This window comes from Mastigoproctus giganteus, chromosome 5, assembly GCF_048544385.1.
Source record: "Mastigoproctus giganteus isolate SK-2022 chromosome 5, ASM4854438v1, whole genome shotgun sequence".
NCBI classification, from domain to species: domain Eukaryota; kingdom Metazoa; phylum Arthropoda; class Arachnida; order Uropygi; family Thelyphonidae; genus Mastigoproctus; species Mastigoproctus giganteus.
This window is the reverse complement of record NC_143579.1, coordinates 52,384,220-52,396,647: the sequence shown is the minus strand read 5'-3', so window position 1 is coordinate 52,396,647 and position 12,428 is coordinate 52,384,220. Positions and strand designations below refer to the sequence as shown.

The following is a 12,428-nucleotide window of genomic DNA, read 5'->3' as shown; positions in this document are numbered from 1 at the left end:
AAAAACAATTAGAGAACAATACTACAATATAGAATCTGCAACACCAGGATACAAAAATTCCAAAAGATAGAATCATGGCAGCCACCCGCAACAATTGAAACTGGAACTTGCAAGTTGCTGCTTTTTTGTTGTTAGTAAATAAGCTAATCCTAGAGCATTTAAAAATATAAGTCATCTGTACCAGTTTGCTACCATGCCTCTGCAGCCGAATGGTCAGGAGCGGGAGTGTAGTAGCACACAGTCTTTGAGTAGACCGAGGTTCAAGCCCCTAACTGTTAAATATGGTCGATCTGCCAACCAGCACTGGACCAGTGTGGCAGATTATGGTCCATTTCTCTGAGCATGAATTGTTGAGAAGGCTTCCATCCTTCCATCTTGCAGTGGGTTGATAATGGCTGCAGTTTACCTTTTTTTTTTTTTACCACTCACAGAAATTAGCATGGATTCTATCATAATGGATTCTGCGTTATTCAAAGAATGATTTATTGAAGAATTTGTGCTTCTGTAAAGAAACGAAGAAAATAAATGCACTTTAAAAAGCTAATTTCTTTTATTAAAAAGCTCTTTTTGAATAACTACTCCTTCACATCCCAACTGTGAGGAACTTAAAAGAATGGAACATAAAGGCCATGTTTTTACCACTGAATGTAACATCCTTGATCAACAACAGATCAAGGACGTTACATTTGGTGGTAAAAATTTCACTATACCACACTACTGAAATTCCAAGTTCAACATTTACTAAATTTTTAAAGAAAACTTTGGCACGAGGTCAACAACCCTAATAAAAGTTGTGAACTACAAGAACATAATGAAGAATATAATTTATTAACATATTTCACAAATTGAAAAAAAAAGACATAACAATGGATTCATGATGATCTACAGGAAAATGAAATTATGGACAATGCAGAAATCGCAGACAGTAAATAGATGGATCTAAACATGTAGATGAGATTGGATCAAATCCAGAATGAAAAAATTCCTTGTGCAGCAGCCAAAATTGCTTTAATTGTAGCATTATACTGAAGAACAGCCAAATTCACCAATCAATATGATGTTTATAGAATAATGGAAGAACTATACTACAAAACTTCGCATTTCATCATCTAAATGGAGAGAAGAGAAATTAATGATTTATGTAAATAAATATTGTGAAATCAACAGGGATTACCCTTATTTTTGATATAGGGTTGCTTCTATTTCAACCAACTCTCCTAGTCCAATGCTTTAAAATTTAATTTATGACGATATAAAACTCAAAATATATTAAACACCTTCCCAACTATCAGAACAACAGTGAACAAACCCCAGTCTCATTGAGTGCTCAACACAACCCCGATTTTTAACAACCATACCTCTGCCAGTAAGGAAAATATTATATCTACCAACATTAAATTTAAAATTTTAGATAGTCTAAAAAAGCTTAGCTGCGTATGGAGCATTTTCTCTCTTCTTTCCCTTTTTTTTTTTTTTTTTGTGGAAAGAAAAGAAAAAGGGGGGGGGGGGAAGAAGAGAGAAAATGCTCCATATGCAGCTAAGCTTTTTCATCATCATCAGCCATTTTCAATCCACTGCAGGATGAAGGCCTCTCCAGCAACTTTCCAGTTCCTTCTGTTTTGAGCACTAGCCATCCATTTACTACCCACAAACTCATGAATTTCATCTATCCATCTCTGCCTTTGTCTTCCAGGTTTTCTTCTAGCTCCTCTTGGGTACCATTCTGTTATTTTCTTAGTCCATCTGTCATCAAGTCTTCGAGCTATGTGTCCTGCCCAAGACCATTTTAGTTCTTTAGTTTTGATAAAAATGCCCTTTACTTGAGTTTGCTGCCTAATCCATGTGTTTCTCTTCTTATCTAACACTCTGATTTCCAATATAATTCGTTCCATTCTTCGCTGTGTAGTTTTCAGCTTCTCTTCCATTCTTTTGGCGAGTGCCCAAGTTTCACTTACATAAGTCATGGTGAGGAGTATACATTGGTTCGTTATTTTACGTTTCGGACAAACTGGGATATTGCTCTTCAGTATGTGACTATATTTCCTGAATGCTATTCATCCAAAATTTATTCTTCTCTTGACTTCCAGCCATTTATCATTATTATAGCTAATAACTTGCCCCAGATAAGTATATGACTCCACCTTTTCAATTACTGCTCCTTCAATCATTATTTCCCTTTCTGTGGCATACTTGTTCATCATTACTTTTGTTTTAGCCATATTCATCTTTAATCCAAAATCCTTACTAACTGATTAAGATTTTTCTCTAATTCTTTGGGATCGTGGCTTATGACCACAATGTCATCTGCAACTCATAAATGGTTTAGGTACTCTCCGTTCACATTGACTCCTTTCTGTGACCAGTCTAGACTATCTAAAGCTTTTTAGACTATCTAAATTTTAAAATTTAATGTTGATAGATGTAATATTTTCCTTACTGGCAGAGGTATCTCCTCTATTAAAAACCAGGGTTGTGTTGAGCACTCAATATTGAGAATGTGTGGTTTGATTCACTGTTGTTCTGACAGTGGGGAAGATGTTAAATATTTTTTATATGTTTTATATTGTCGTTACAATTAAATTTTAAAGATTTGGACTAGGAGAGTTGGTTGAAATAGAAGCAACCCTATATCAAAAATAAAGGTAATCCTTATTGATTTCACAATATAATAGAATATAGGAACTATTGAGCACTTAATAGCTCTATTATCAAAGTAAATGAATATATATGTATATGTGCACATTTTACATGAAAATATAATTCAAAATAAAACAGTATAATAAAATAACAATAAAAAATAATTTTTTTTTACAATTCCTCACTTTCACTGACTTTTTCAATTAACCAACTAACTGCTGGTCCTGATCACATTGAATTACTTGTGGATCTGGAGATTTCCCTAATGTCCAATCACATTAGATAAGAGGGCTACCATACACAATAATTGTTCAGTTACAAAAGTTTCTCTATATTCAGGGAGATAGCAAAAGTTGGCCATTAACTCTGTACCAACAATTAATGCACAACTGTTATTTTTGGGTGGGACTTGTCAGGTCCTCTGTGATTAAGCACAAAAAGTAAAAAAAAGAAAATAATCAGAATATGCCAAAACAACATATTACCTGATCAGAAATGGAGCCATTTTACAATAAAACTAGTATACATTTAAGCCACAAACTTTCCTTACTTAATACATTTCTCATAAATCTGGCAACGGTTCCGTGCACACGTGCGTGCGTGTTTAAGATCAATTAATACTGTTTTTATTAAATAATATGAATCAAAGTTTTGTTTAGAATTTACTTTGTTACAAATTATTTCCATTCTACAACTATTATATAATACCTAATTTTTCTTCAAAAGCTGCCCAAGAAAAATGGATTCCTGGTTTTCTCAATAAGTGAGTCTCACATGCTCTCTTATATACATTGTGAACAGCTTCAGTACTATGAGTTTCCATATATTTTGCATACTGAAAGTAGAAGAATTATCATTTAAAAAATTGCAACTCCATACATACAATATTTAGAAAAAAGACAACCATGGTCTTGCTTTTCCTTAAGCTATATACTGGATGATTAAGAAATAATTATTTATATTATGGACAACACCTTACTTATTTGGTTTCTTATGTTATGAATATAACTAATCTCCTCTATATAAAAAAAATTGCATGCCAGCATTGATTTTCATAATCTAATTATTTAAGATATTCTAAAAAATACCTTGCACTGTGTCCTACAAGGAAACAAAGAATCTTTATCATAAAAGTATGAATGAAATTTAAACAAGTTTCATCTTTTTAAAAAGACTATCATGAATGTTTTAATGATGCCCCAAGAAAAATATTATTAAGAACCGGTAGCAAGGTAACTGACCTGAAGTCATTTATGTTGGCCATAAGGTGCTTATGCTGCACCAGAAAAAAAAAAAAGAGTAAAATAATAAAAATTAAAAAATTAATAAACAATAAAAGAAAACGAAATAGACCTATGCATTTCCCTCCTCCTGTAGTTAGCTATCCAGCTAACCTTTGAATTTTTCTGAACTGTCAGCCTCGACCACAAATGCAGTTAACTTATTCCAATAATTTATAACTTGCTAGCTAAAATAAAACTTCCTACAATAGTCTAAACATATCCTCCCCCCAGAACTTGAATTTATAGCCCCTAGTTCTAGAATTTAACCGTCAAAATTTTGTCCTCATTCATTTTACTTTTGCCTCTCAGAGCCTTGAACATCTCAATCAAGTCTCCTCTGCAGGATGAAGGAACTGGAAAGTTGTTTCCAAGCTGTGCAACCCACATATTCAATCTTTCCTCATATGGATGGCCTTTTGCCGATCTCACCAGGCAAGTTACCTATCTCTGAACCCTTTCAAGAAGTTCGATGTCTTTTTTTAGGTGCGGTCTCCACACTTCAATACAATATTCCAAGTATGGTCTAACAATAGCCTTATATAATGGGATTATGATATCTTTATCTCTACTAAAAAATGTTCGATAAATCATCAATAGGACACCAAGGGCCCTCCTTATAACTCGTCCACAATGTTTGGAGAACATCATGTCTGACTGTATCATAACTTCCAAGTCCTTTTCTTCCACTGCTGACTTTAGTTCAACCCCACCAAAAGTTTTTTTGGGATTGCTGTTCCCCAGGTGTAAGATGTTGCATTCTGCTGAATTAAAGCATAGCTGCCACTTTTCTGACCATCCCTAAAGTCTATCTAGGTCACTCTGCTTGGCAGTGATCATTAACTACTCTACCGATCTTTACATCGTCTGCAAATTTAGACATCACACCTTCTATCCCTTCATTGATATCATTTAAGAAAATCAAAAACAGTGGTCCCAATACTGATCCTTAGGGAACCCCACTTCTTACATCAACCCAAACTGAAGAATAACCATTATTACAATCCTTTGCCTCTTGCCCTGAAGCCATCCAGCTATCCAAGGATTTTTCCTGTGATTCCAACTAGTTCCAGCTTATAAAGTAACCACGCAGGTCGGACTGAGTCAAATGCTCTGATGAAATCTAAATAAAGTGTCGAAATTATTCTCTAAATCCAGCTCATGGATGACCCTGTCAAAATAGCTAACCAGATATGTTAAACATGATTTTCCCTTTACAAAACCATGCTGCGTATCCTATAGAATTCTATTTCTATCTAAATGATCCTGAATTCCACCCTTGATCATTGCCTCCAATGATTTTCCTTACTACTGAAGTTAGCCTGACCAGTCAGTAATTTCCCAGTACGCTCTTAGAACTGCCTTTATGATTGGCAATACATTGCACTTTTCCAATCCGTCCATAATTATTAGCTTAATTATGGACTTAGCTTTAATGGTTCAACGCACTCACTCTCTCATAATTAGCTTTAATGGTTCAATGCACTCACTTGCCACCTCCCTTAAAATTATAGAGTATATTTCATCAACCCCGGGAGCCTTACTAGCCTGTAGGCTCAAAAGTTTTTTCATTAAATAGTCATGAGAAATTTCAATATCATCAATTACATATTTTTCAACTCCCATAATTTCCCATTGACATAAAGGGTTTTCCTTCTGTAAATATCTATGTAAAGTAACTGTTCAGTTCATCAGCAACATCAGCTGGGGGTATCAAATACTATTCCAAATCCATTACATAAGGGTCTGATTTGATTTGTCCTTCTCTTCTTTGCATTTATATAAGTGAAGAATTCTTTATCCCCACACTTTGCCAGAAATTTCTCATAATCTGCTTTACCAACCTAACCTTTTCTGTGGCACTATTACAGATCAAATTGTAGCTGTTATAGGCTTCAGTAATTTTTATTGCTCTGTAACTTTTCCATGCCATCTTTTTCTGCTCAAGTAATCTCGCAACTTCATTATTCATCCAATTTGGAATCCTCCTCGTGGAGTATTTTTTTAATGGTATATACATATTCAAGGCTTCTGTAATTAATGTTTTAAAGGTATACCATAATTCAATTGTATTTGCTCTGTGAGATATCTACCCAGTTAATAGAAACCACGTAGCACCTTAAGCAGTCATAATTTCCTTTCCTGAAATTATAACCCATTCCTTTGCCTTTGACTACTGCTACCTCTCTCTTCATCATCTGCCGTAGAACTCCGTGCTGACTTCCTACTACTGGTTCCTGTACTGTCAGCCCAAGAATATTCTTTTCCCTAGTACTTTCCCTGACATGTTGATACAAATAACAATCATCTAGTTAATTTAAAAATCTTGTCCCGTATATGTTGAGTTTCCTTCCCATTTGCTCCAATCAATTTAGAGGCAAATTAAAATTGCCCATAATAAGACATTTACTCTTACCTGCCCATTCCATCTGCATGTAGAAGCTCTCATCATAATCTTCATAATCACCTGATCTGTAGATTACCCCCACTCTCATTATTCCTTTGCTTCCAATTATCTCACACCATACAGATTCTATACTAGCATGTGAAATGCCTGAATCCGGGAAAGCTGTAATTGTGCTCAGGCTGCTTTTGATAAAAAGCATGGCCCACCACCCTTCTATCTTGCCCTATCCTTCCTAAATACATTGTACATACCATACTGAAACTCGTCATCCCCTATTTCTGGGTAGCATCACATTTTTGTAAGCCCTATTGTGTCAGCATTACATGTCCTAACCAGCAGTTCGAATTCACTCATTTTATTCACGACACTTCTGACATTACTGTATAAACAACTATGACTTAGTGTTCTTGTATAGCTAACTATCCTGACACCCCCCAGCCTGCCACTTGAAGTTAATTGCTTCCCTGGCATTAGCTACCTGGTCATTTGAAATATTTCTGCCCTCAGAACATCTTGCTAATGTGATCTGTTGTAATAACAAATAAGAACTTATGAGGTATATGCAAGCGTTACTCTGACCAATATAATCAGATAAACATCAGTGTTCTCCCCAGGACCTATCGAATGGGCATACCACCCATTGAATTTAACTGACCGCCCAGCTAAAATTTAAACAATTCTCGCAGTACCGTATGGTACTGCTCACTGATCTCAATATTAATTCAAACATACTGTTCGATTGAGATCAATGTGACAGGAGCATATAATGTTAAATTATGCAATTAATTTTTGCTCTGGATCACTTCAGTCACATTTATAAATAACAGAAAATTTTATAATATTGCTGATTTTTTTTTTTTTTTTGATTTGGTAGTTGTTGGCGCATCGGCTTCTGTGGCCATATTGCACCTCCCAAGGTTTTTGCAGTACTTTGATCCAAGCCCGAGGCGGGAATCGAACCCGCGACCGTTGGGTTGCCGGGCAGGTACTTTACCCACTCGGCTAGCCCGGTCAGCATTATAATATTGCGAAGTATTACACTTCTCCACCCAGCTGGCAAAATTTTCTGAGGAGAACACTGAACACATATCTATACTACTACAAATGGATATAAGGAAATTATTTTTTCAATAATATTTACCAATGGATAGCAGATATACATTTATAAATCTTTGTTTATTTTATAATGTGCATGTACATCACAAAATCAAAATAACCTACCTTTAACCACATATCCTCATATAATGCACAAGCTATCATACAACGTTCAAACAAAATAATAACTTGTTCATAACTTCCATTTTCAATTTCAAAGTCTAAATAGTCTCTCCAGTTTTTTAGCTGTGCTCTTTCCAATGGTTTTACATGAAAGTATGGCCTCTTTATCTGTAATTAGAGAAAATATAATCTTTTCTACCAAACAAACAAACAGTATACCTTCTTTACGAGGAGGTATCAAAAAGTTCATACCCTGACCTAGATAAAACATCAGTAGGAAGATGCCGTTTTTAATACAAGTCATCTACTACATATTCAATAACTAACACGTGAAATTTCATTCCCGTAGGTGATCCCAGAGATGGAGCCCAGAATCTGAGGAAGAATGCTATGGTTGACAAAGTGGAGTATCAAGCACCAATCAAGTTCCTGCATTTGCAGGGCAAGAAAGCTCAGGAAATTGACGAAGAAATGAAAGCTGTGTATGGGCAGAAATGACCATCCTATGGCACTGTAAAAAAGTGGAAACAAGAGTTCCAGTGCAGTTGTACAAGTGTCTTTGATGAGCCAAGAGAAGGAAGGCCATCAACATCTACAGACAGTGAGACAGTTGGAAAGATTGAGTATCTAGTGATGAGTGACTGACGTGTGACAATTAATTTCATCGCAAATGCAGTGGGAATTAGTTATGGGTCTGCTCACAGCATTTTACATGACCATCTGCACGTCTAAGGTCTCCACATGATGGGTTCCAAGATTGCTGATGCCTTTGCAGAAGCAATGTCGAATCCAATATTCTCACCAGCTGTTGGATTTATGTAAGTTGAGAACTTTTTTGATTGGTTGGTGACAAAAGATTAATGCTAGGTGTACCAATATGATCCGGAGACTAAAGACATGTTAAAGCAGTGGAAGCACACCTCCTCCCCACCTCCCAAAAAGGCAAAGACCACTCCATCTATGAAGAAGGTTTGTTTGTTATTTGGAGCATTAGCAACTAAGGCCATATTGCTCTGGGGATATGCGGTGATCATTCCCTGACCTTTCCGCATCCTCCATATTTGATGGGCATGGGCTCGAACCCCGGTCTAATCAAGAAGCATGTGATACGCACTGCTGCTCCTGCCCGCCTGGCTATGGAGGCGCCACAAAGAAGGTGATGTTGTCTGTGTTTTGGGACAGAAAAGGGGGGGGGGTTATCCCAACAGATCACCTACCTCGTTGTTCCACACTTACCGGAGAATACTACAGAAATCATGTGAAAAAGTTGCATAATGCTTTGAAGGTGAAAAGGCATGGAATGTTAACCAAAGGTGTCCAGCTTCTGTCAGATAACACGCTGGCTCACACTGCCATTGCCACAACCAATTGTTGCCTAGTGTGGCTTCGAACTACTGCAGCACCCATCCTATTCCCCTGACCTAGCTCCATCAGACTTCTTGTTTCAAGAAAAGAAGAAACCATTGTGAGAATGCCATTCTGATTCGTCTCAGGAAGGCATCAATGAAGTGTAATCGTGGTTTCAATCAAAAAGTGTGGGCTTCTGTGATCAAGGCATTAAACAACTGATCCATAGATGGGAGAAATATGATACTATACATGGAGAGTACATAAAGGATTAAAGTTCCTGCGAAGTTTCACCTTTCTAGACTATTATTTCTGGTTAAGGGTATGAACTTTGATACCCCCCTCTCATATAATAGAAAATCAGATGCTAGAACTATTTCAGTTAGTCAACATAGCAGTTTCATAAGCCTGTGTGAAATTTTTTGATACTATATCTTCTGCTATATAAGAAAACTGCCACATAATCAGGAAAAGGATTCATTAAGATCAGAAGGATCCACCAACCTTAAATGAAATCTACTATTTTTTTTTTTTTTTTGTTGATTTTGGTACCTCCAAAGTATCATTTTTTTAAAGATTTCACAAAACAAAAAATTCAATTTAAAATTCTTCATAAAATGGATATTCTAGTCTTGTGAAAAAAACAAACAAATAATTTAAATTAACATAATTATTAATAAAATAAGCTCATATTTAGTGTGGGAAATGATAATCTATATCCCATTTTATCATGCAAAAGTCATGTTCAACAATGTTGGTGGTAACATATCATCTTATAATACTAACTGAAAAAAAATTGGCCTTATACATCTAACTTCCAATATCTGTTTTCAGACAAATTTTTCAGATTTGTGCAAATTAATTTTTTTTTATCCAACTTGTTCCATTCCAAGCATAACCATAAATAGATAAATACTGTAATTATATGACTTCTTATTCAAAACCATTTAATCACAATATAGCAATCTTAGAAGGTACAGAATTTTATGCTGATTACAGTGATTCACCATATTGGCATGAAATGATGCATTCATTTTTATAATGAAAAATGAATGCATCAATTAAACAGTTTCAAAGGTTTTGATTTTGCTGAAGAAAAATAAAAACCTATAAAATACATTTTAATAACTGTAAATAAAACTTAAACAATAAAGACACCATATAACCATACCTTCAAATACAAATCTCCTGATTACTATGAAAAAATTCAAAATAAACATTTTATTCTTATTTAAAATAAGAAAGTATATTATAACTGGAGCAAATCATCAACTGTCTAAAACCAAAAGTGAGGAAACTTAAGCTCACATGTATTTCTAAATATTTTTGAATGTAAGAAAGAAAAAATAAAATAATAATTTAAATACAGGTAGCCCTCATTTTGTGCTGGTCCAATTTGTGCCAATTCGCAATAGTGCCAGTCACTAACCACAAGGCCATTTTTATTTTTATTTATTTTTGCAATTTTTTTTATAAATTGAAGGTTTAAAATCGTCAGACAAAATTTATGGACATCATACTGTACCATGTATCATGCACTGTTTACATAATCAAGAACAATTGAGGTAATCAGCAATTGGCACATCCGTATCATAGACGAGAAAACTTCCCGCCCTCAAAGTAGCCACTCGTGGAAGCAGGAGGTAAAGCATTCAGTTGGTTGTTGTTTACGTCATGTACTACACGTGTTGGAAATTTATTACTAATTGTGTTATTAATAAGTTAAATAATCATCAATAGTAGTGATAGCAGTGTGCAGCTTTTGCCAATCGTGATAGCTGTGTGCAGTCTTTGCCAGTCATGTTATTAAGTTTTTAATTTAATTAGAATAAAGAGATGCCATGTCTGGTAAAAGAAGTTCAATGAATACTAGTGAAAATCAAAGCATGAAAAAGGCACGTCGACCTATTATCACATTGGAAAATAAGATGGAGGTTATTCGGAGGATGGAAGCTGGTGAAAGCTGCCCTAATGTGTGTAGGGCTACGAATATGCCTCCAACTGTTACTACAATTATGAAGAATGCTGATAAAATAAAACAATCGATTCAAAGTGCTACAAGAGTAAGTGCTACACAAATTATTTACAGCAGAAATACGCTTTTGGAAAAAATGGAGCATCTGCTGACACTTTGAGTTGATGATTTGAACCAAAAACACAAAATCTTCAAAAAGGCCTCTAAGGTTGGGAAATTTCATGTTCACAATGTTAAATTAATACACCAACCGTTTAAATTAACACAGTTTAATACTTACAAATGGATATTATAAAATAATCTATTTACAATGACTGACTTACTATACATTATAATAAAATATAAATACTTAAAAGCGTTAAAACTGTGCAATTGTAGTTTTCGGGGGCGCCTGCCTCCTTTCTCAACAACATAGCACATTAAGCAACACATCCTTAAGTATCGGGTTCATGGTACACGTGGTTGACCAGGCGCATGAGCAGTATATTCTTCGTGTGTACCAGAACCGGAAGCAGCTCGGAGGCGTGGAAGGCAGAAACGCTCATCTTTTGCGAGGATTACAGCCTCGAAAAGGGGGTGAAGCCGAACACCCCTATCTCTATTCATAGTATTATTTTCAGATGAAGCTCTCAAGCCACTTGTGGTCCCAGAATTTATGCGCCCCATCAAGGATGACAGCATTCTCTGGGGAGACCTGGTGTTGTTTTTCCCAAAAATGCTTGGCAATAGCGGACTTGCTAAACTCTGCGGTCTGTATAGCCCTCGTGTGTTCCCCCAGATGATCTTTGAGCCGCCGTCCTGTTTAGTGACCTTACAGTGCTACATATATAAGGTCATCCAAAGAAATCCATTAGCCAACCTGGAACGGCACATCAACAAGATTTTGCAGCATTGGTTGAAAACAGGGAAGATTTCTAAAGAGATGTTTTGGTCCATGCATGCTATGGGGTGTCAACTTCCCAGGTTTTATGGGCTACCGAACACGCACAAAGTGAGGGTCCCACAAAGACCCATTGTTTCTTTCATTGGTAGCCCTACCTATGCTATGTCTAAATTTCTGGCTAAGCTGATTTCCCCTATAGTGGGACGGTCTATGTGTGTGGCTCTTCACGAAATTAACAAATTCTTTACTAAGTAAAGAATTTGTTAATTTCGTGGAGCCAAACTATGGGGGGGGAATGAGACTATGATTTCGTTAGATGTAGTGTCATTATTTCATGTATCCCTATAAATCATGGAGTCCAATGTGTTAAAATGGCCCTGCAGAAAGATGACACTTTAAGTGCTAGGTCTCATTTAAATATGGAGGATATCTGCTGTGGCGTAGAATTGTGCCTCTCAAGTACCACTATGGTATTTCAAGGGGTGATGTACAAGCAGGTTCACAGCACAGCTATGGGTTCTCCCATTAGTACCATTGTTGTGAAATTAGCTATGGAAGAATTACAAAATAGAATCTTTGAAAGATTGGAGTTCCCTATGTGAAAGTGGAAGAGATATGTGGATGACACTTTCACTTTTGTTCAGAAGGGGAGAGAAGAGGATGTGCTTTGTTTTCTCAATG

The 12,428-nt window shown here is 35.9% G+C and overlaps 1 protein-coding gene across 3 annotated transcripts in view; it reads right to left on the bottom strand.

The window, feature by feature from the left end:
• Prp39 (pre-mRNA processing factor 39) overlaps nucleotides 1-12,428 on the bottom strand; it is a 201,037-nt gene that overhangs the window by 55,707 nt on the left and 132,902 nt on the right. For all 3 annotated transcript variants that reach the window (XM_090374021.1, XM_090374024.1, XM_090374022.1), the window contains 2 exons: nucleotides 7,546-7,710; nucleotides 3,346-3,472 (listed from right to left, as the gene is read on the bottom strand). In XM_090374021.1, the coding sequence (XP_090230147.1) occupies nucleotides 3,346-3,472; nucleotides 7,546-7,710 (292 nt within the window). The remainder of the gene's footprint in view (nucleotides 1-3,345; nucleotides 3,473-7,545; nucleotides 7,711-12,428) is intronic.